Raw genomic sequence first — 19,462 nt, forward strand, 5'->3', positions numbered from 1 at the left:
CTTGTCCCTGCAGCGGGTGAAGGATGGGATGCTGCAAGCAGGATGTAAGTAGAAGTAATGTGCAGGCAAGCTTGGGGCTGGCTCCAGCGGTGAGGAGCAGGGCAGGCCTCCTGGCAGGGAGGGTGCGAGTCGCCGGTCCCTGCAGGGAGGTGGGATGGCTCCAGGCTGCAGTGTGACAGCAGGGTGGGAGCAATGAACCCGGGGCTCTGTGTCCTCCATGCTCCAGCAGCACTCAGGCTGTGCTGTGCCCTTCCTGCATGGCCAGGCCAGCAGCGGGGGGACCCCCAGTGCGAAAGGCCAGTTCTCATGTGCTGTGTGAGTCCTGCTCAGGGGCACCTTTTGTACCCACAGGTTGTTAAGCCCTAGTGGACCATCCCTCCCTTCCCCTGCTCTGCCTGCACACCCACTGACCCTGCCTTCCTGCTTACACTGCACAGCCCAGCAGCCCCAGGGCCTGTCTGCTGGAGGTGAGCACCCTTGTGCAGGGCAGGGTGAGCTGGTGGCTCTGCACCTACAGAACTGCCTTGTCAGGGTACCCCGCAGGTGGTTGGGGCTGCAGTAGGTGCTGCTCAGGGACCGGCACAGGGCGTTGCATCCTCCATGCTGGGTTTGTGCTGCAGCTGCAGCGGGTGCTCTCTGCTGGGAGAAGAGCCGGTGTAAAGCATGAGGAGCTGGGAGCATCTCTAGTTACTTTGACCTATTCAGAAGGACCTGCTGGCAGTGCCCAAAACAAAACATCTCCAGGGCAGTGTCTAAGGGCAGCGTGACCCTTGGGCTCCTGTTCCTGGTAGAGCTTGCTCTGTGAAGCCACTGTGAGCCCCCTCCATCCCTGTGGAGCGGTGAGGGTGAGCACGTGGTGGGGGAGAAACCAGAACCCAGGTCAGGGAGAGCTCAGGGCATGGTGTGAAGTCAGTCCCTGAGGCTGTGCTCCCACTGGGCTTTTGCTGCAGCAGAGACCAGCAGCAGTGGGCAACAGTGTGCCCATCCCCTGGGGTGGTGGCGGAGGCTGCAGCGAGAGCAGCTCACACTGGCTATTCCTGGGGCTCTGCAGGGCTGGTTGGAGGCACAAGGTACTGCCAGGGCACCGGCTCCCTGCGAGCAGCACTGGTGTGGGCTAGGAAATGGCTGTGGCCATGTCCCCTGCGCAGCAGGGGCAAAAGGCTTTTCTTACTGCAACACCATGGCAGAGGCAGCATGGATGGGCAGAGCAGCACAAGGCCGGGCAGTGAGCAGCGCCTGTGTGTCCATCAGGCTCCCTCTGCCTGCTGCTTTCCCACCATCAAATGAGGGTCAAATACTTTCCATTGCTCCAGCCTTGAAGAGTCTTCTCCCCATCATGGTCAGAAATAGCCCTGGGCTGGGAGCGAGCTATTTGTGGCGACCGGTTAGGAAGGAGGAATGGAAGGAGGAATGCTCGGAGCTCCCAGACCTCCCTTCCCCAGCCGCGCGCCCTCCCCAGCTGCTGAGCTAAAGCTCAAAAAATCCAAGTGGCTATACTTGGAGAAATGAGGTTTAAACATAGCAAAGCCCAGCATGGCCTTTAGTGAAAGGGCTCGGGAACAGCTCCTCAAACCTTTCTTGCAGCTGACCTCACTGTGGGTACATGTTAGCTGTTTTCCAGACCCCAAAATCAAGGGGTCAGGGCCCAGTGTTGGGTTTGGGTCTCTCAGCAATTCCTGATGCGTTGGCTGTTGATGCCCACCACCTGCATCCATTTAGTGTTGCTTTTCTGTTTGGCCACAGGTACTGACAATCCTGCTGTGGTAGCCCTGATGGCAGGGCCTTACCTGGTCTGGTTTGGTTGATATGAGAGGTTTGGTCATGGGCAAGGCCTGAGCACACAGGCTGGGTCAGCTGGTGCCATTGCTGTGGCTGCACTGGCCTTCCATGGGTATTTTGCCCTGTTTAACCAGGTTGCAGCCCCTGATGAGCATGGGCCATGGGGGAAACAGCCCCGGAAAGAGGCAATGCTGGAGGCAGTGTCAGGGTGGGAGTGTTGCCCTTCCCATGGAAAAGTCCCTCTTCACTCTCTGAATCCAGGCCAAAATGCTGCTCTGTCTCCCTGTGCCTCCCAGGTGAAGGTGATGGGGATAACAAAAGCCTCCTGAGCCCTCCTTGCTTCCTGCCCACCTGGGGATCAGACAAGCCCTTAAAGCCAGACCCACGGCTACTGCACAACCAGGTCCTGCAGAGGTTTCCCTCTTCCTCAGCCACCCTTCCCACGGGGACCCCCACAGACCAGTCCTGGCTCTCCCTGCCACCTCCAGCACTGCCCTCATCACCGCGCCGCAAAGCACCAGGCATTTCTAAAAACATCATTTATTGACTTGAACAACTGCCCCTACAGCAGCAGCGTTTCCTGCTCAGATGGTGGTGATGTGGTTTTTCTTTTTTTTATTGTCTCCTAAGGTACTTTAAAATGGAAAAAAAATATTAAATGAGTTTATGGTACTGAAACAACAGTCGAATTAACTACAAGAGGGCCCTCATTGTAATCCCTTCACAGCGAACGGCACAGGGGGGAGTAAGGGAGGCTGCACCATGACACGGAGGAAAACCACAGGGTGCTGCTGTCTGGCTGTGTGCGGCCCCGCACCTTCCCCAGGGTGACTTCCAGCACAAGGACCACTTGCCATCCCCTGCAGCCATCACCCTCCTTGGCCACTGCAGCCTGCGGTGAGGCTCTGCTTGCTCCAGGCCAAAGACAAGGGCATCTGCCAGCCAAGGTTGGAGCTTCCCGGTTCCCGCTGCAGGGTTCCCTGTAGCATGTGCTGTTCCCTAGTTTACGGCAGACACCCTGGAATAACAAGGCCTTTCGCTCCAGGTGGTGGCTGGGTTTGCCTTTGGGATGCTTCACTTTGTTAAAGCTGAGCAGACAGAAAGGTCAGTAATAAGCAGCAATAGGAAAACAAACTGAGTAATGTAATGCTACAGCAGTAGCTTCAAGCTCCTGGGTTAATAATTACTGCTGAAACTACAGGAGTTGAGAACACAGTGTGCGGCTCAGCTGTTGGAGAAATGTGTTGGAAAACATGCATCACATGCCGATGATGAAAGAGAGTCTGGAACACTGGGAGAGGATAACAAGCACCTACAAGCCGAAACATGTACAGCTGCAGATACGCAAGAGCTGGAATCCCACCGCCATCCGTGACAGCCGGAGGAATCGAACCACTGACACATGGAAACTCACGCCAAGCAGAAGGTAAACTGAGTGCTGGAAACCACAGCAACACCCCGGCTAACATGGGGAGGGGGCAGTGTGTAACCCAGAAGCAGAGGGTTAAGGGCAGCAACCCAACGGGCAGGAGCATTTGGATCATTTTGTCTCCTGCAGGGCCCAGCACATCCCTTCCTTCTCCACAGAGAACGTAACAAATGGCAAAAACCGTTCACAGGACACCGTTCAAATGAGGATCAGATGAAACACACCATGGGAAAGGGAGAAACATGCAGCATCCCTAATGTAATGGGAGCAGCATGACGCCCAAGTGGGCAGTCCCATCTGAATGCACCACCCAGGCAGAACCCAACAGCTTTTTAAACCGTCTGCGAAACTGAAAACAAGGGTCTCCTCCTAATTAGTGTTAATTTGTTAAAAGTATCTGGACACTTCCAAAATGTGCCTTTGCAAGAATCACACCCCCCCAACCCATCACCCCAAGGGCCCCAACAAAGGAATCCGCTCCTGATCACTGCTAGAGTCATGGTCTGTCTTCAGAGATGCTTTGCTTTTTCCTTCTTATTCCTCTTCCTCTTCTTCCTCTTCTTCCTCCTCTTCCTCTTCCTCATCGTCATCCTCATCGTGGCAATGTGTGATTTCCTGAGGTGCCTGGGGGAAGAGGTTGGGCGGTTTGATCTCGCTGATGGAGCGGGTCAGTTGATGCCTCTTGTAGTCAGAATCTTTAAAATCCACTGAGGTGCGGTTGCGTGTGGCCATCGGCGACTCCTTCTCATTGATGTCGACGTGCGTGTGCTCTACTGTGGACTCGTGTGGCATCTACACATGCAAGAGACAGAGAGGAGATGGAAAAGGGTGTCCCAGTCCCAGGGTATCTCCCTGAGACAGATGGAGAGCAAACCCCAGAAGGTGACCCTTTGGCCTGAGGTGCCTCAAACACCACCCAAGCCTCCAAGGTGCCATTCCCAGTGCTTGAAGCTTGTGGAAGTGTTAACGAACACAAGCACAGGCACCTTTGGGAGCCATACCCATCTCCCCAGGATCTGCAACTCACCAGGACATGGGCGGCTCTGAAGAGGTAGCTGAAGGGGTAGTAGAGGAGGTTGATGAAGGAGGCTGCATAGAGATCAGCGTAGCGCATCACCTGGCTGGCAAACAGGGTCTGCCGAGAGCCGCTGCGGAAGAGGCTCCCCATCATCCCGTAGCACATGTCCATGTCATGGGTCACTTTCTACAAGCAAAGGGCAGGTCAGATGCTGGGCCGGGCAGGCAGCAGCGCGGAGCCATGACAACACAAGTGGAGTGCACCGAGGGCTGGGGGCTACGTGAGATCTGCAAGGATCTGCAGCAAAGCTTTCTGTGCTCATATCCTGCGGGATCAGAGCACAGCTGAGTCCCAGCTAACAGAGGGGAAGGCAGCAGCGGGCTCAGGGCCAGCATCTGCCCCAGGCTGGCACCCCAGGGCCAGCCGAACCAGAGGCTACAGCCCCTCCAAGCATGTGTGTGCCAGCACCCTGTTCTGCAGCAGTGAGCACTGTCAGTCAGTGCTGCTGTGTGCATGAGGGAGGAGACCCTATTCCAGACCAGGCTGCCTTTCAGGAGTGCCAGTGACACCAGTGAGCTGAGGAGCTCCTCTGTTTGCGTCCACAAAGACAAATCAGCTTTGCCAAGCCTGCTGTGCCCACCCAAAGGCAGAGCAAAGCATTTCAGGGCTGAAGCAGTGGGGTTGGGTTGTCAAGCCCTTTGGGATCCAAAAGGATGAAAAGGGATTTTGATGATTGGTACCTTAATGCGTCTCTGGATGGAGCTGATGTCGGGGCGTTCATTGCTGCTACTGTCCAGATGCCTAGTTACAGGCGAGAAGGTAAATACATGGTGTGAAAAGCCTTTCAGAACCAGATGTTGTGAGATGGGGGCTCAGGGGAGGGAGGCTGGTCTGGAGGGGAAGGTTGGTCTCATGGGCAGAGCCCAGGCCTGAGTCAAAGCTCCAGCAGCAGTGCCGCTAACCCAACCCCAAGGTTTTGTCAGAGCTGCTCAATAGCTGTCACTAGGCTGGGAGAGGCAGCAGAAAGGTTGTCACTGTTTGAACACTCACTTGTACAGCTCGGCCAAGAAAATGTCCAGACTCTGCAGTTCTTCAAAAAGGGCTGGAAAATCCAGAAAAGAAGGGGAAAAGGCAAGTTAAACAGTTGAAATGAACAGGGTTGAAAGCAAATGCACCATCCTGCCTGCTCTCCTTGCAGAGCAGTGGAGGGGTACTGCATCAAGGAGCACAGCATCTCACAGCCACTGTGCAGGGAGAGGGTTCAACCACACTGTGCCACTGCCAGAGCTTTGGGCTTAGTTTCTGGGTGCTCCTTTTGTTTTTGAGGTTGAACCTTTGCAGCTCTCACCAAAACCTTCCAACAAGCAACTGTCACTAAATATGCAACTTGCGTAAGCCCCAGACCTATTTACACACCAAATGGCAAACCTGAGAGAAAAGCAGTAGGGCTTTTCTAGCAGTAGGATGGGAAACTCACAGCACTTTGGCAGCAGAGGAGCCACGGCTCCAGGGTTATGGATGAGGAACGACTCAACCCCACCGAGCTCCAGCTTCTCCCTGGCCAAGTCAGCACTTGGCTGATCACATACAAGTAGCCTGGGAAAGAGCACAGGAAAGGCCTTGGGACCCCGAGACTAGTCCATGGAGAGCTGCTCCAGCTCCTGCCACTGACACCCTGACCCAGGGAAAAAGAGCCAAAAGGAGAAGCTACAAGCCAGTGTGATCTCTCCCCTTGCACTCCTATGCCTTGGTGATCTCAGGGGCACAGCACCAGGCAAGCAAGAGCAAAGCCTGGCCTGGGGTTTCCACTTACCACTTTTGTCTGTCCAGACGTGCAGCTCCTGTGCCAGCTCGGGGATCACCAGGAAGGTCCTCCAGCCCTGGCGCTTCTTGGATTTGAGGATGTCTCCAAAGATATGGTCTCCAATGTACAAGATATCCTTCCCTTTGGCCCCCAGCAGGTCACAGACTGTGTCTGAAGAGCCTGAGAGAAGAATGGCATGGCTCAGAATAGGGAGCCAAAAGGAAACACGTGGCTCATTTCAGAGGGCCAGGGTTAGGAACAGAGCATGTGCACTTCCTCCCACAAACCTCCACTGCTAAACGTAGCACCCCTGCTTGGCTGTGGCAGCACAAGGCATTGCCCACTCACCGCAAAGTTCACCCAGGAGCAGCTTTGCCAACACACACCCCCCATGAATGGCAGCAGCAGAGGAGCCATACTGCCTCCCACCCCAATAATGGAACCCTGGGCATCACAGACATCCCTTTTCTGGCTCAGGGGACCCTCCAAGCTTGGTCACACTGGTGGCAGCATCATAAGTACAGCTGGAAACATTGCACTGGGCCAGCTGCAGCTCCCCCTCCACCACAAGCCCTGCAGTGGCATTTCCTGACCCTCCCTGGCGAGGAAGAAAAGGGCGTTTGGGGAGGAATGGGTCCATTCTTCCCCGCCACTGGGGAGCAGTGATGTTGGAGAGCTTCTGGGGCAGTGTGCAGAGGGCACAGTACAATGTGCTTTGCAAAAAACAACCTTGCCTAATGCCTGGCACAAATCCTCTCACAGCCAGAGTGGCTGAAGGCCACGAGGGCACATCAGAGCCACTCCACAGAACAAGAAGGGTTCTTGCCTCACCTCCTGAGTACACAATGCCGTGCTGCAGTGGGCCAGTGTAGGTACCAATCTTCAGCTTCCCAGTCACCTGAGGAAGGAGACATTGTGTTAATACAGAACAGCTGATGGTCTGGATCTTTTTTGCCCTATTCATACTCTACTCTTTGTCTCTCTCACTCCCAGGCAGCCTAGAGATGGCTTTCCACATTCTTTTCCTATAGCCATCTGTGGTACGTTAAGGAAGCCAGCAAAGCCTTGAGCTCTGCTGTGCCCCAGGTGATGGGGTTGCTCAGGAAACGCTAAGAGGAGAAGCCAGCCCACCATCTGTGGGGCAGGTCCTGTCTAACACTGTGCCGCCTGTTTTCACTAATTGGTGCCACACAGGAGGTGCATGAGCCTTTCCAGCTGTAGAGGTGTTCTTCATCTGCCACTCACCGTGTCCACCTGCCTCAACACAGTGCCTTCCCCAAAGAAGAGGGGTTTTCGTGCATCCACCAGGATCAGGTCGAAGTAGGACTGCCACGGCCGATGGGCACTCCCAGGCTGCAAAGGCAAAAAACAAACCCCCCAGTCAGGCACAACAATCAACCACAGGGACTTTAAGTGGAGTGCCATTGTCCGCAGCCATAACCTGGTGACATTGCTGGTCCACCAAAATCCCCTAGCTCGTGCCTCTTGCGGTATGATGCCAGCACCATCTCTTAAAGCACTCCCCTTTCGCAGCAAGCCCATCCCAACCCAGCCTGGCTGTGAGGACTGAGGATGTGGTGTGAGATTGGAGAACTGCACTGGACATCCATGTTCCAGCACAGCTGTTGTGTAAAGAGATGCTGTAAGTGACACTGCTGCCACTGTTTCTCAAGGTGAGATCCTGCGTAGATCCAGACACATGCGGCTTCACATTTCAGCCTTACAAGGCCATGCTGGTACATTTGCCAAGGGTGGGAAAATGCCTGGACTCTATTCTACAGGGCAAGGCTTTGAATCACAGCCCTCCCCAAAGGACACTGCATTCATAAGCCCCTTCTGCTCCACATTTCCCCTCTTTCGGAGACCAGGACCACAGCAAGGAGCGTTCTGATCTATCAGTTGTGGTGATTTTTCATGTTCTGAAAATTTCTCCCTTGGCCACCTTCTACCTTTAGAGCATAGAGTGAAAACACATCTTTTGCATGTGAGAGAGCCTCCCACTGGGATATTGAAGAAGCAGTATAAATTCTGCTCATAAACTGCTCTCCAAAAGTTGCAGGGCTGAGTTTTAACCTCAGAAAACTAGAAAAAACAAGACTAAAGTTTCTGGAGTTACCATAATCAAGGCACATAAATGTTTCTGCTGCATTGTGCAAGATTCCTAAGAAACCTGGCTGCAAAATGCCACAGTTAAAATGTGTTATCACTAAAATAATGTTATCATTAACACAGATTATCGTTTGAGACCAGATGATGCCTCTTTTCTCTTCATTATATTGTATTTGCTTTGATCCCATTCAAATAGGACACAAAACACCAAGTGTATTTTAACCAGATTAAAGCAACAAATCCCACACGGCCGATGAAGCAGGATTAAAATGCCTTCCAACTACACAGATAATTAGGCACATCAGCTTCCACTGGAACTGCAGTCCAGAAATCACATACCTTTGGTCCATGTGGAAAGTCAAATAAGTAAGTCATAATTTTCTGAAAGACAGAAAGAAAGTATTCAAAGACATGTTTTTAAACTTACATTTATGTAGTTTATAAAAGCTAAAATGAATGGATGGACTTTCAAGTGACAGGAATTAACCCAGTAATTTTTACAATCAAAGAACACATTTGCCTCAGAAATCTGCACACTGCTTCAGGTATACTTGCAATGCTTTAAAATGGCACACTTATCTTTGCACTAGCAGTGTTGCAACATCCTGACATCTACCTGGAGTTGAAGTAACCACACTTATTGCTACAGCACAGCAGACAGCCCTCTCTGGCTCTTAGACCTCTCCAGGACTCAAACTGCACCAGGGGAGGTTTAGAATGGATATTATGAAAAGTTTCTTCACAGAGAGGGTGATCAGGCTGCCCAGGACAGTGATGGAATCACCGTCCCTGGAAGTGTTCAAAAACCGTGTAGACAAGGCCCTCAGTGACATGGTTTAGTGGTGGTCTTGGCAGTCCAGGGGTAATGATTGGACTTGATGACCTTAAAGGTCTTTTCCAACCTAGTTTATTCTATGATTCTATTCTATGATTCTAGGACCATAGCTTTGGTGACCTGAGGTCACCTAGTCTAGTGACCTCATACTATCTCACTTGAAAAGGAAATTCTGCATTTTAAAGGATGCTGAAATCTAAAATGAGTATCACTTTCTCTTCCAGCCTTTTAATTGCTGAGGAACTGAGTGAGGCATGGGGGACTTAAGCCAGGCCCATATTAGGTCAGTAGCAGAACCAGGACTACAAAAAGATCACTCAAGACCTAATATGCATTCACCACTAAACCATCCTACACCTAGCTTAGAAAACACTAATTCTCCACCAGAAGGTGTCCTACCAAAACCCATACAAATGAATGGCTGACTTTTGCTTATTCCATTATATACCAACACAACAATTCAAGCAGCACTTACATCTGTGTATTTATAGTCACTGTTTGTGACAAGAAACACCTTCCCAACTTCATTCATGCGGCTGAGCAGCAATGGCAGCTTCCCCTGAAAGCCAAGGGGGACACAAGTCAGACACAAAAGTTAGAGAGATTCATCATGGGCAAAATACTCTCAACTAGGATCCCACCAGACAAAACAAAGATAATCAAACAATCAAGCAAACATGTTTTGTATTGGCCAGAGCCAGGAAAGCTGCTAGTCCATCCCCTTCACACCCCTCCGGAGCACAGCCCAGGGAAGGAAGGTGAGAGGGAAGGGCTCAGCACCACCTGGCAGTGGTGCCTTTGCCAACCACTGTGCCAGGCACCCTGTGCTGCTCCCACTGATCTGCTCTGTGCCAGGCACGCTGGAGCAGCTCCTCCAGCTCCAAGTCTGTTCCCAAAACGGGCCCAGAGGCAGGTGAAATCTGAGCGCACACGAGCCACAAGTTGGAGCACATTATAATTCCAACCTCAAATTAGGGAGAATTTATTCCTGGGGCTATTTTTATTGAATCATAAATCTCAGTCCATTGCCAGAGTAGCTGATGACCTCACAGAATGGTTTCCTAAGAGTTCTACAGGCATGTAACTAGAAACAAGGTTAACTGCTTTAAAGTGATACTCCACCACACAGCTCATCTAAACTAGAGAATAATTATACTGTAAGTGGTCCAAAGGGGCCTTGAGAGGGCAAAAGTAAGGGAACCACTGCAGCTTGCTCAATTAGATGTGCTTTACACACATTTTGGGGCTATCAAGAGACTGGACATTGGCGACTCAGGAGCTTTCCCTCAGCCTCTTATGGTTAAAGACATGTATCATTTTTGTTGGATGGCTAAGGAATACTTCTGTCTAAAAAGATGCTCATCATTCCTGTTTTAAAAAGAGGTCTGCTTGGGCAGAGAAAACATGGGCAGGGAACACAGTTGCTTTCACCACCAAAAGAAACCACACACCCCTGCCAGTGTATTCACCTGTGTCCTGTGATAACATTTCCTCTGGCTTTTATATTTTACATAAAACATGTGCACATGAATACGAAATCATGTGGATCACTGGTTCAGAATAAAGGCTGCGTCCGAACTTTCCACTTTGTCTTTGGTTCTTACAATAGAAATCACAGTGTTATCTGTTTTGTGATGTAGTAAAGCAAATCAGCATGTTTATGTCTTGCCTGCCTACTCACTACAGAATATCATATAGCATAAGTAAAGTAACTTCACACTTACATCTTTCACCACATACTTTTCCAGATTCTCAAGGGTCTTTTCCTTAAGTGATCCCTAAAATAGAAACAACAGAACCCAGTGAGGTAATGGAAACTTATGATGTAAGAGACATCAAAGTAATGCCAACTTTCACACTTTAAAATGCTGTGAAAGTACAAACCAGGGCGAATCTGAACCAGTGACTCTAGAGATGAGAGGCTTTGAGTAGCAGGGACCATCACAAACTCTGTGATCCATCGATTCCCTCACCATGGTAAATAATCCACTTCAACAGCATTTTAACCCTTTCAGAAGGGAATACAATAGAAACAAACAAAAAATAGATTTGCCATACCAAACAAGACAGTCAACGACCTGTCTCCAACACTGACCATAATGCTTTACTGAAAGGCCAACTCCAACATGTATCACACAACACTGCATAAGGAAAGAAAAATAGATTCCTGACTTCTGCATGGATAAAAGGACCACCACAAGTACAACTGTGAGCAGTTCTCCTGTGATGGTTCTCCATCCCACCCCAACAGACCTCATGAATGAGGAAAAACAAGAAAATCAGGTCTTTAACCAGATGTTAATGCTCACAAAATTAGACTCTGAATTTGCACGTAAGTGTGTGAAAAGATGAACTGCCCCTCCTTTCTAAATAGAGAAGAGTTGATGTATTTCTGTTTTATGCAGGTACTTTTCAGATAATGTAAGACAGTACCAATGTAAACCACTTACAGTAAAATGCTGTTTTAATCATTAGGACAATGTACAAGTTGTGGACTTTCAGTTCTAAAACCCATTAATTACAGTGCAGAAATGGAACCTGGGCACAATAAAAAGGAATAGGAAGCCAAGACAGAAATGTTCCAGTAGAAGGAGGGCAGTCAAGATCTTGACTTATATACAACTGCAATTTATTATTTGCTCACTAGGCGGCAAAGCGGGGCTCTTGCCCAAAAGTGGAATAACAGACCTTAACTCATGAGTCGCAAACCAGTCCCTCTAACTCAGTTACAACTACAGACATCCCAATGAATTCCCACAATCACCTTGTAATGAACCCAGTCAACAGCATCTCTGACATCCTGGAACATACTCCTGAAGGACATGAAGAGGTCTCCATCTTTAAACCCCGTTTCACAGCTGTGAGGAGAAAGAAGAGAGATTGTAGTGGTAAATCAATCACAGCAGGTAAGAAACATGTCAAGGAGAGAGTTCAAAATGTTGTTTGGAGCTTGTGTTTTCATCTTACCATAATGGATTCTTATTTACTAATTTACTGTGGCTCAGACTTGAAAAAAGGCTACAAGAGTTTAACAGGATCTGCATGTTACCCAAGAACACTTGTTTGAAATGGACAGGATGCGAGTTCCTAACTACAGGCCTGTGCCTCCATAGCAGTATTACAGCCTTTTGTGACCTGCAACTGTTATTTCTCCACCACAGCACTACAAGAAGGAAAAGACTGAGACTGTGCAGTTTGCAGCATTTTACAAAAGATGAATGGTACTGAGAAAGTAAGCGGTCCCTCTTTCCAACATTAAAGAAGGGGGTGCCAGGGAAATCAACTGAATTTAATACTCGCTGCTGAGAGGAAGGAACTACTTCTGTGGTGTATAGAGTTAACATAAGAAATTTTCTCTACAAGATACTGTGGACGCATCTTTGAGACATCCAAGAGAGTCTGCATCAGAAGAAATCAAGAAGGATTAAACAGAACTGTATCTATTATAACAGCAATCATGATGCCTGTCATGAGAAAGGATACTTCACCTGATGGATTGTTGGCATAAACAGTTCTCTGCTCCCAGGTAAAATCTCATTAAACCTTTGCCTTCCACTCACATAATATGCAAAGATGACCCATCACATGAGTCAGCAGCACACCAACATTCACATTTTCCAGTTCAAACCACAGCCTGTTTTTATGCTTACACCTATTTGAAAACAAGGTAAATACTCCTGTTGCACAAACAGCCTTTTACAGCACAATGTGCCTGAGCATTTCACCTTTAAGTCCTCAATTATGACATGAGAGATTTGTGGTAACAGACTGAGGAAACTGAGCCTTTCGGTTACCAGTTCAAACATGGCTCCACTGGTCAGAGGTTCAAAATGAGCTGTCTGGTGCCTGTAACCACCCTGTAACACGTGTGTGGTCTTAGGAGCTGGCCCGAATACCAGTGTCAGTCAGTACTGTGATACTGATATATGCTGTGAAGGAAACCCTCATAACCAGTTTCTGCTGTACACACAGATCATCTTGTCACCACTAAATTCTCTTTGCGTCAAAAGAATAAGAGGCTTGAACTTTTCCCCACTGAAACCACTTGAGGGGCCTCTACTGAAATTAAGAACAGCTCCATCTGTGCTGAATTGCTCTTTATAATAACAATCTTACTGTACCATCAGCACCTTGAACCAGAGGGAATACGTACCTAGTGTACCGGTCACAGTTAGTAAAGAAATCCACTAGGCAAGCCAATAGGTAGGTCTCTGCAAAGAAACAAAGCAAGATTTTAAAACAAGGATAACATCATACAGTCAGCTAAACAGACAAGTAGGGTATGACATTAGCAAAGCTTTTCTGGCTTCACAAGCACAGAAGCAGCCCTGTGCTGGCTCACATTAGACTCACCTGGTAGATTGAATAATGTGTTCAGAATGTAAAACCTATCTGTGTCATCCCTCTGGATAAATTTATTTGGATATTGATCCCGTGTTTCAGGCCTGAGAATAGATAAGGTGGAGAAAAATGAAACCACAAAAAATAATGAGCATAAAATGCGCTGACCTGCAAAATAGCAGGGTCCCTTAACTACAGGCTGCTGTGCTTTAATTGACACCCAGCTTTCCCACATGCATTAGTGGTGCAAGAGCAAAACTACATCCACTGTGCTGGCTCAGGCAGAGCAAGGCACAAAGCCCTCGTTGCTGAGTCAGCAAACTGAGCAGAGCCCACACAGGGAAACAGAGTGGTCAAGAGTCCACAACTCGACCTTAAGCCCCATGCTGCTGGCTATGAGGATGCCTTAAATCATCTGCACTTTCATTGTTTGCTTATCTTAAACTTTCCCCCACTTTCCATGTGTTGCTTTACACTCCCTGGAGCAGCTTTCAGCAGGGGAGTGCAGGGCTGTGCTGCGGGAGGCTTGCCTGGGGCCCTCTGCAATTTATCAGCAGGGTGGCAATGACTAAAGTAATTTAATTATTCTGGTTTCCTTCATTTCTGGGGCCTCTGAAGCTCACTGACTCAAAGAGGAACTTGAGTGCACAGAAGACAAGGACTTTTTCTAAATTTTGGCTTCATGATGCAAGGACTTACAGGCCTTCAATGACAAGGTTTGTCACCTTGGGGGCCCTGAGCTGGCCTGTGCTTGCCTTCCATCCATCCACCCTCACAACAGGGATACGAAGGGATCTGCTGGGACACATCAGGCATGTAGCACTGAGGTCCCCTCTGCGCCCTAAAGCACCTTTTCCAGGGCAAGAGAAACGCAAGCAGCCAGGGAAGGCTGCAGGAAATGGCAGGCAATGCCTCACTTCTGACACCCTCAAAGGTCAGAAACACAAAGGAGTAGAGCAACCTTGTTCCTTCACCAAGCCAGCTCAGGCCCTTGAACCTTCTTAGCAATGGCTGTGGAGTTGACAGTCTCATGGGGCACAGGTCACTTCTGCTCCCAGCAGCCCACATACAATGGCTTTGTCTTAACTGACCAGCTGATGATGTTAAACTGTGCCAGGATAGGTGAATGGCCCTGGATTATCCCGTTAACCCCTCCCCACAGCACACTTTCTTCTATTCCCAGTACACTACAGATGTGCCTGTGCTGGCACGGACATTTCCTCTACAAACACCTTGGGCTGTTGCTGTGTCTGGGAACCTTGATTCATCCCCAGTCAATCCTGGAGCTGTAGGAACACCCATACAGCATCTGCTGTTAGTGGAGTCCCCACGACTCCTTATACAATGGGCGCCCTGAGGATCAATGACACAAAAGAGCATATTAAGTCAAAAGAACAGCCGAGAGTCAGCACTCACCCTCTGAGGAAATTAAAGCCATGTGCACACACTAGGAGGTTCCCATAGGCATCAACTTTCAACAGGTTTCCATAGTGGGTATCAAACACCAGGCCTCTGTTAAGAAAGCGATTTAAGGTATGAAGAAGCAAATGTATTAAGCGCTGACCATTTCAATAGCAGTCTGAGCAGAACAGAGTTGTTGTTACTATGCAGATGGGGTCCCTACTGTGCCTTTTACCTGGCTGCAGGTGAGCAACAAGAGCCCTGCGCTGCCAGGTGAAAGGTGCAATCGATCTTGAAAACAGAACCGTTTAACCCGGCAGAGGCTTAGCTATGCACATACCAGAGAGGACACGGGCCTCTTAGACAGGGTCATGAATCTGACTCCTGTGTTTGCGGTTCCCTGACAGTCCTGCTGGGCTGCAAGGGAGAGCAAGGTGTGATAAAGGAATTTCTCTCCTCTTTTTCAGACATGGACATGTAACTATTGCACAAAATGCTTTGGACATTCCTGGTTCCAACTCCAGCAAAACGCTGTCTCACTTATCTAGTATTTTGCATCTGGAGAATGGAGCCTTCCCACAGAGACATCCCTTCTGTCCCCACCCTGGGATGAAGGCAGTGAATTTAATGGAGTCTTCATCACAGGTTTGTGAAGGGCTACTGTCTTGTCACAGGCATCGGCGCACCCAGCAAGAGTGTTGGTATAAAACATGCTGAGAGGAGGGAAGGAAGGAGGTTTCCAGACTGAAAACTGGAGCAGCAAACCAACAGACTCTCTGGTCCATCTCTTCTAAAGAACCCCCAAAGGAGTCCAAAAGAGAAAAATCCAGCAAAGGCACAAGAGGAAACAAAGGCACAGAGTAAGATCAAAAGGCTTGTTTAAAACAAGCAATGTCCTTTTTACCACTGCTACCAAAAGACAAAATATAAGAATTTAGTAACTTGGCACCATTAATTTTGCTTTCAGTGTTTGATTGATCTACATGAGTCAACTCGATTGATGCCACTTTTATTATTGCTTACTGTCAGCTTAATTTTCAGGATGTCTTATGCACTGGGACACTATTAATTAAAATCATTAAAGAAAAATGTTCTGAGGCATTCCGTCAGCCTTATGATGGACAGTAACGGTTCCTTCACCCTGGATTTTTATTTAACTCCCAGTCCAATTGTGTCTCTGCTGTCTTTGCTTTGAAAAGTTATTTCTGGACCATGTTTTCAGCAGGCCTCTTTTCTTGCACACTCCTTTGCTGGCATGAATTCATGTGTTCAAAGCCCTTCCACAAACCAGAGCAGTCTGATCCCTTTCCCATGATCTGTGGTCAACCACAGGCTTCACAGGCACAACTCTGAAAACCTGGCCTCACGTGTTGCCTATGAACTTTACAGAACAAATATTTAGGCCTCGAGCAGGCTGGGTCAGTATCTGTTAGTCATTTACCTGGTAGGGAATGCAGGATCATACACAAAATTGAGCAGCTCATGAGGGTATCCAATGGAAACTAATCTTTCTACGGTCAGGTCAAATCCAAGAGATTCGTATTCAGGGGATTTATACACTGTACCAAGATGAGATTTCAGTTAGAAAATTTGAAAACAGCTAGGGGGTTAAACAAGAAGGCAGTTAAAAGTAATGTACCCATCTCCCCTCCTCCCTCCTCCACATCACACGTTCCCTGTTCCCTTCTTCGCTCCTGCTCTTCGCTGCCTCGGGTCCCCCAGCCTGGAGCCACGATGAAATTAGCTCAACCTCCAGGACTGCAGCCGAGCAGAGCCACAGTTCAGGTTTCAGCAGCAGAGTGCATCAGATGAAATATCCATCAGTCGATCACAGCTCTCTGCATCAGGAAGAATGTATTTCAAACTGCAGCTCCTCTCCCTGCAGTCCTGTTAGGCAGATGCATGAATGCTCCCTGTTCCACCTGCTTGGTTTTGGTTTGATGTGTTTTTGCAAAGCTGATGAAGAAACCAATAAATCTGGGGAAAACATGTATTCATGGCTAGAAAGCCTGAAATTCATCACTGCTGTGATACTGTTACTGCTCTGGATACAATCCCAAAGCTTACTATTGTCTTCAGATTTCGTCTCAGAGGAATTTATGTTTGCTGCAGACTAAATCAGCTTGAAGGTAGAGCTGTCAAGTTAACTTACGATTTGTTTGTTAATAATACCATATGGTACTGTAAAAATCTGTTTCCTGTTACCCTTATGCATCAAAATGCTACTCTTCTAAGCAAGCTTACTGTTCTTACATTTCAGAGAAGCTGCTCATCAGTGACACACACCTCAGCTCAATGCAAAAGAAATTGACTTGTTCAACTAAGTCATTCCTACCATCAGGCCTGTCTTCTTCCTGCAAATGACATTCCCATGTACTGGAAATGTTACTGCTTAATCAGATCATTAAATTAACATTTGAAAGGAAATTACTGTGTTTCTACAACAAACAGAAATCACTGTGTTTCTCTGATGGCATCTTTACATTTGCTGCATCTCTCTGCCTTCAATTGATCCTAAGATGTAACAAGGCCAAATACAATCTTTGTCTGCCATGAGGGTTACCAAGGGTTCAATGGGCCCAACTGTCTCAAACACTTGAATACTTCATATTTAGCTAAGTGAAAACCAAAAATGTGCAAGTTACACAGTAAAGCTAGTTAGAAGGCAGGCTGCTTTTCCTGAGACAGATCTAGCACATCTCTGGGCCTCACAATATATATTAATACACACTGTCTGTACTGTCCAGGTAATCACCACCATATTTATACTGTTGAATACAGAAGCTCAATCTGAGAGGAGAAAACAAATACATAAAATACTACAAAACTACTAAAAAGGACTATAGAAGAAATGAGACTGCCAAGACTCAGATCACAGTAACCGTTTCAGGGGCCTCATGTACCTCTTAATCTAAAAAGCACCAGAACACTAAGAGTTAATTTTCCCCATTAAAAACGTAATAAGTAAACCTGCAATGTTCTTAAACAGATAACTGAAATCAATAAAAGTTATCAATTTCAATTCAAGCATTATTATACCAACGGCAAACATCAACAACACGGTATAACATTCAATGCACGTAGTCTTTTCTATCCTTTATGAAAGGAAGGGTTGATTGAGCTATAGACAGGAATAAGTAATCAGAAACTACAGCTAATGAAGAAAGCAGTGACTGACAAGGCAATTCTGGGGAGTGAGCTAGAGCTGGAGGGAGCAAAAGGCAGTTAGGTGATGAACAACACTGTGAGAGTGACACCAGAGCATCATCTGGAAAAAGGAATTCCTCTGATACAGGATAGTAAAGGCACTTCCCAAGGAAAACAGTAATAAATACTCACATACTACACATACTCAGAAAGTGAAAGTGCTGCAAAGCTCCCCATTATGCCTCCAGTCCCCCTCTCTGTCCATGAAGCTGCTGCACTCTCCTCGTTAGCTTCCTGAGAATTTGGCCATGTTACCAACTTATCCATAAAACCCTACTCCCAAACAAATCATTTGTCCAAGGAAATCCTGCTCTTTCTGAACTCACCAACCATGATGCTGCCCAGACACAAGGAATCTCAAGGAGCACACTGGCCTCTCCTCCAGACAAGCAGAAGTGGTTCATCAACAGCTCCAGCAGAACCTCTCCAGGGAAACAGTAGGGCTTTCTGTTAACCTATGTAACTTGTTAACACTCCATCAGAGAATGGCTCTGGAGGGACACGTGGCCAGCTGCTCACAAAATGCCCTCACTCAATTCCTTCCTTTATTTCCCTCTCTGCCTTAGATTTATCACTAAAGACTTCCTTTTAACCCTCTGAGTCTAAGGAAACAAGCTGAATCACCAGTAGGAAAGGCTGAAGAACGTATCCACCTCAGCCTTCATCATCGCAACTCTCTGTTAAGGCAGCACTGCAACAGGATTAATCTGAATGCTTCTTGAGGGGGAGCAGCTATTCTCCTTACTTCTCAACCTCTAGATTTTTCTTCCTTGATGTCTCTTTCAATAAAATTAAACCTCTAGCTCATTCATGCCTCAGGTCCCTTCCCTATTTTTCTACCACTCCACAGTATCTGGAAAATGAGAGCCTTCTCCTTGATTCACAAACTAAACAGAGACACAGGAAACTGGACTCCAGGAAACAGGAAAGGGACAATAACTGTTCTCAGTTACCATCATACTTACTGTTCAAGATAAACTTTTCCTTTAGACACACAGCTCGGAACAGACTGAGAGCTCACCGAGCCCACTTTGACAGCACCCTACACCACAGCTCATGCTGCATCCATCGGTATGAGCCACGACACACTGACATTTCTCATAAGCTGTACGAATGCCTGTTTCAGTAACATGAGCTTCAGGGCAAACAAACAATCCACCTCCTTCAGATCAAGTATGAACAGGCTAACACTGCTGCAACTATAGCAGCACATTCAGGGAGGATGTCCCAGTTACGTGTATTACTAGATGAAGAAATGTATTTCAATATTGTACTCAGAGCTGGTTGCTCTCTCTCATATCTTGTTTACTTCAGGCATTCATGAGGAAAGAGAGTAGAAAGGACAGACCTGTATTTTTTTCTGCAGCTGCATGATGAAACAGTAGTTTTAAACCTTCCTGGAACAGCTCCCTCCCTCAGAGCTGGTTGCTGAGACCACAACTGGAGAGAATCTGTTTGCCATGGCGATGCCATGAATTCAGGTATTTGCCATGCAACATCTCATGCTCAGCTCTTTCACCCAGCTGAGAAGAACCCAGT

At 47.9% G+C, this 19,462-nt stretch overlaps 1 protein-coding gene across 4 annotated transcripts in view; it reads right to left on the bottom strand.

Moving 5' to 3' along the window:
• Nucleotides 1-2,301: 2,301 nt before the first annotated feature.
• NT5C2 (5'-nucleotidase, cytosolic II) overlaps nt 2,302-19,462 on the bottom strand; it is a 67,829-nt gene continuing 50,668 nt past the window's right edge. For 2 of the 4 annotated variants that reach the window (XM_030487942.1, XM_030487943.1), the window contains exons 4-18: nt 16,158-16,275; nt 14,732-14,827; nt 13,328-13,419; nt 13,128-13,185; nt 11,739-11,832; nt 10,699-10,752; nt 9,450-9,533; nt 8,479-8,520; nt 7,276-7,383; nt 6,862-6,928; nt 6,040-6,210; nt 5,277-5,328; nt 4,967-5,027; nt 4,236-4,412; nt 2,302-4,000 (exon numbers count right to left, since the gene is read on the bottom strand). In XM_030487942.1, the coding sequence (XP_030343802.1) occupies nt 3,743-4,000; nt 4,236-4,412; nt 4,967-5,027; nt 5,277-5,328; nt 6,040-6,210; nt 6,862-6,928; nt 7,276-7,383; nt 8,479-8,520; nt 9,450-9,533; nt 10,699-10,752; nt 11,739-11,832; nt 13,128-13,185; nt 13,328-13,419; nt 14,732-14,827; nt 16,158-16,275 (1,532 nt within the window). In that variant the 3' untranslated portion in view covers nt 2,302-3,742. Of the gene's footprint in view, nt 4,001-4,235; nt 4,413-4,966; nt 5,028-5,276; nt 5,329-6,039; nt 6,211-6,861; nt 6,929-7,275; nt 7,384-8,478; nt 8,521-9,449; nt 9,534-10,698; nt 10,753-10,858; nt 10,980-11,738; nt 11,833-13,127; nt 13,186-13,327; nt 13,420-14,731; nt 14,828-16,157; nt 16,276-19,462 lie in introns of those variants that run through there. The other 2 variants (XM_030487944.1, XM_030487945.1) reach the window with 2 other exon arrangements.

Source organism: Strigops habroptila, chromosome 5, assembly GCF_004027225.2.
Source record: "Strigops habroptila isolate Jane chromosome 5, bStrHab1.2.pri, whole genome shotgun sequence".
NCBI lineage: Eukaryota > Metazoa > Chordata > Aves > Psittaciformes > Psittacidae > Strigops > Strigops habroptila.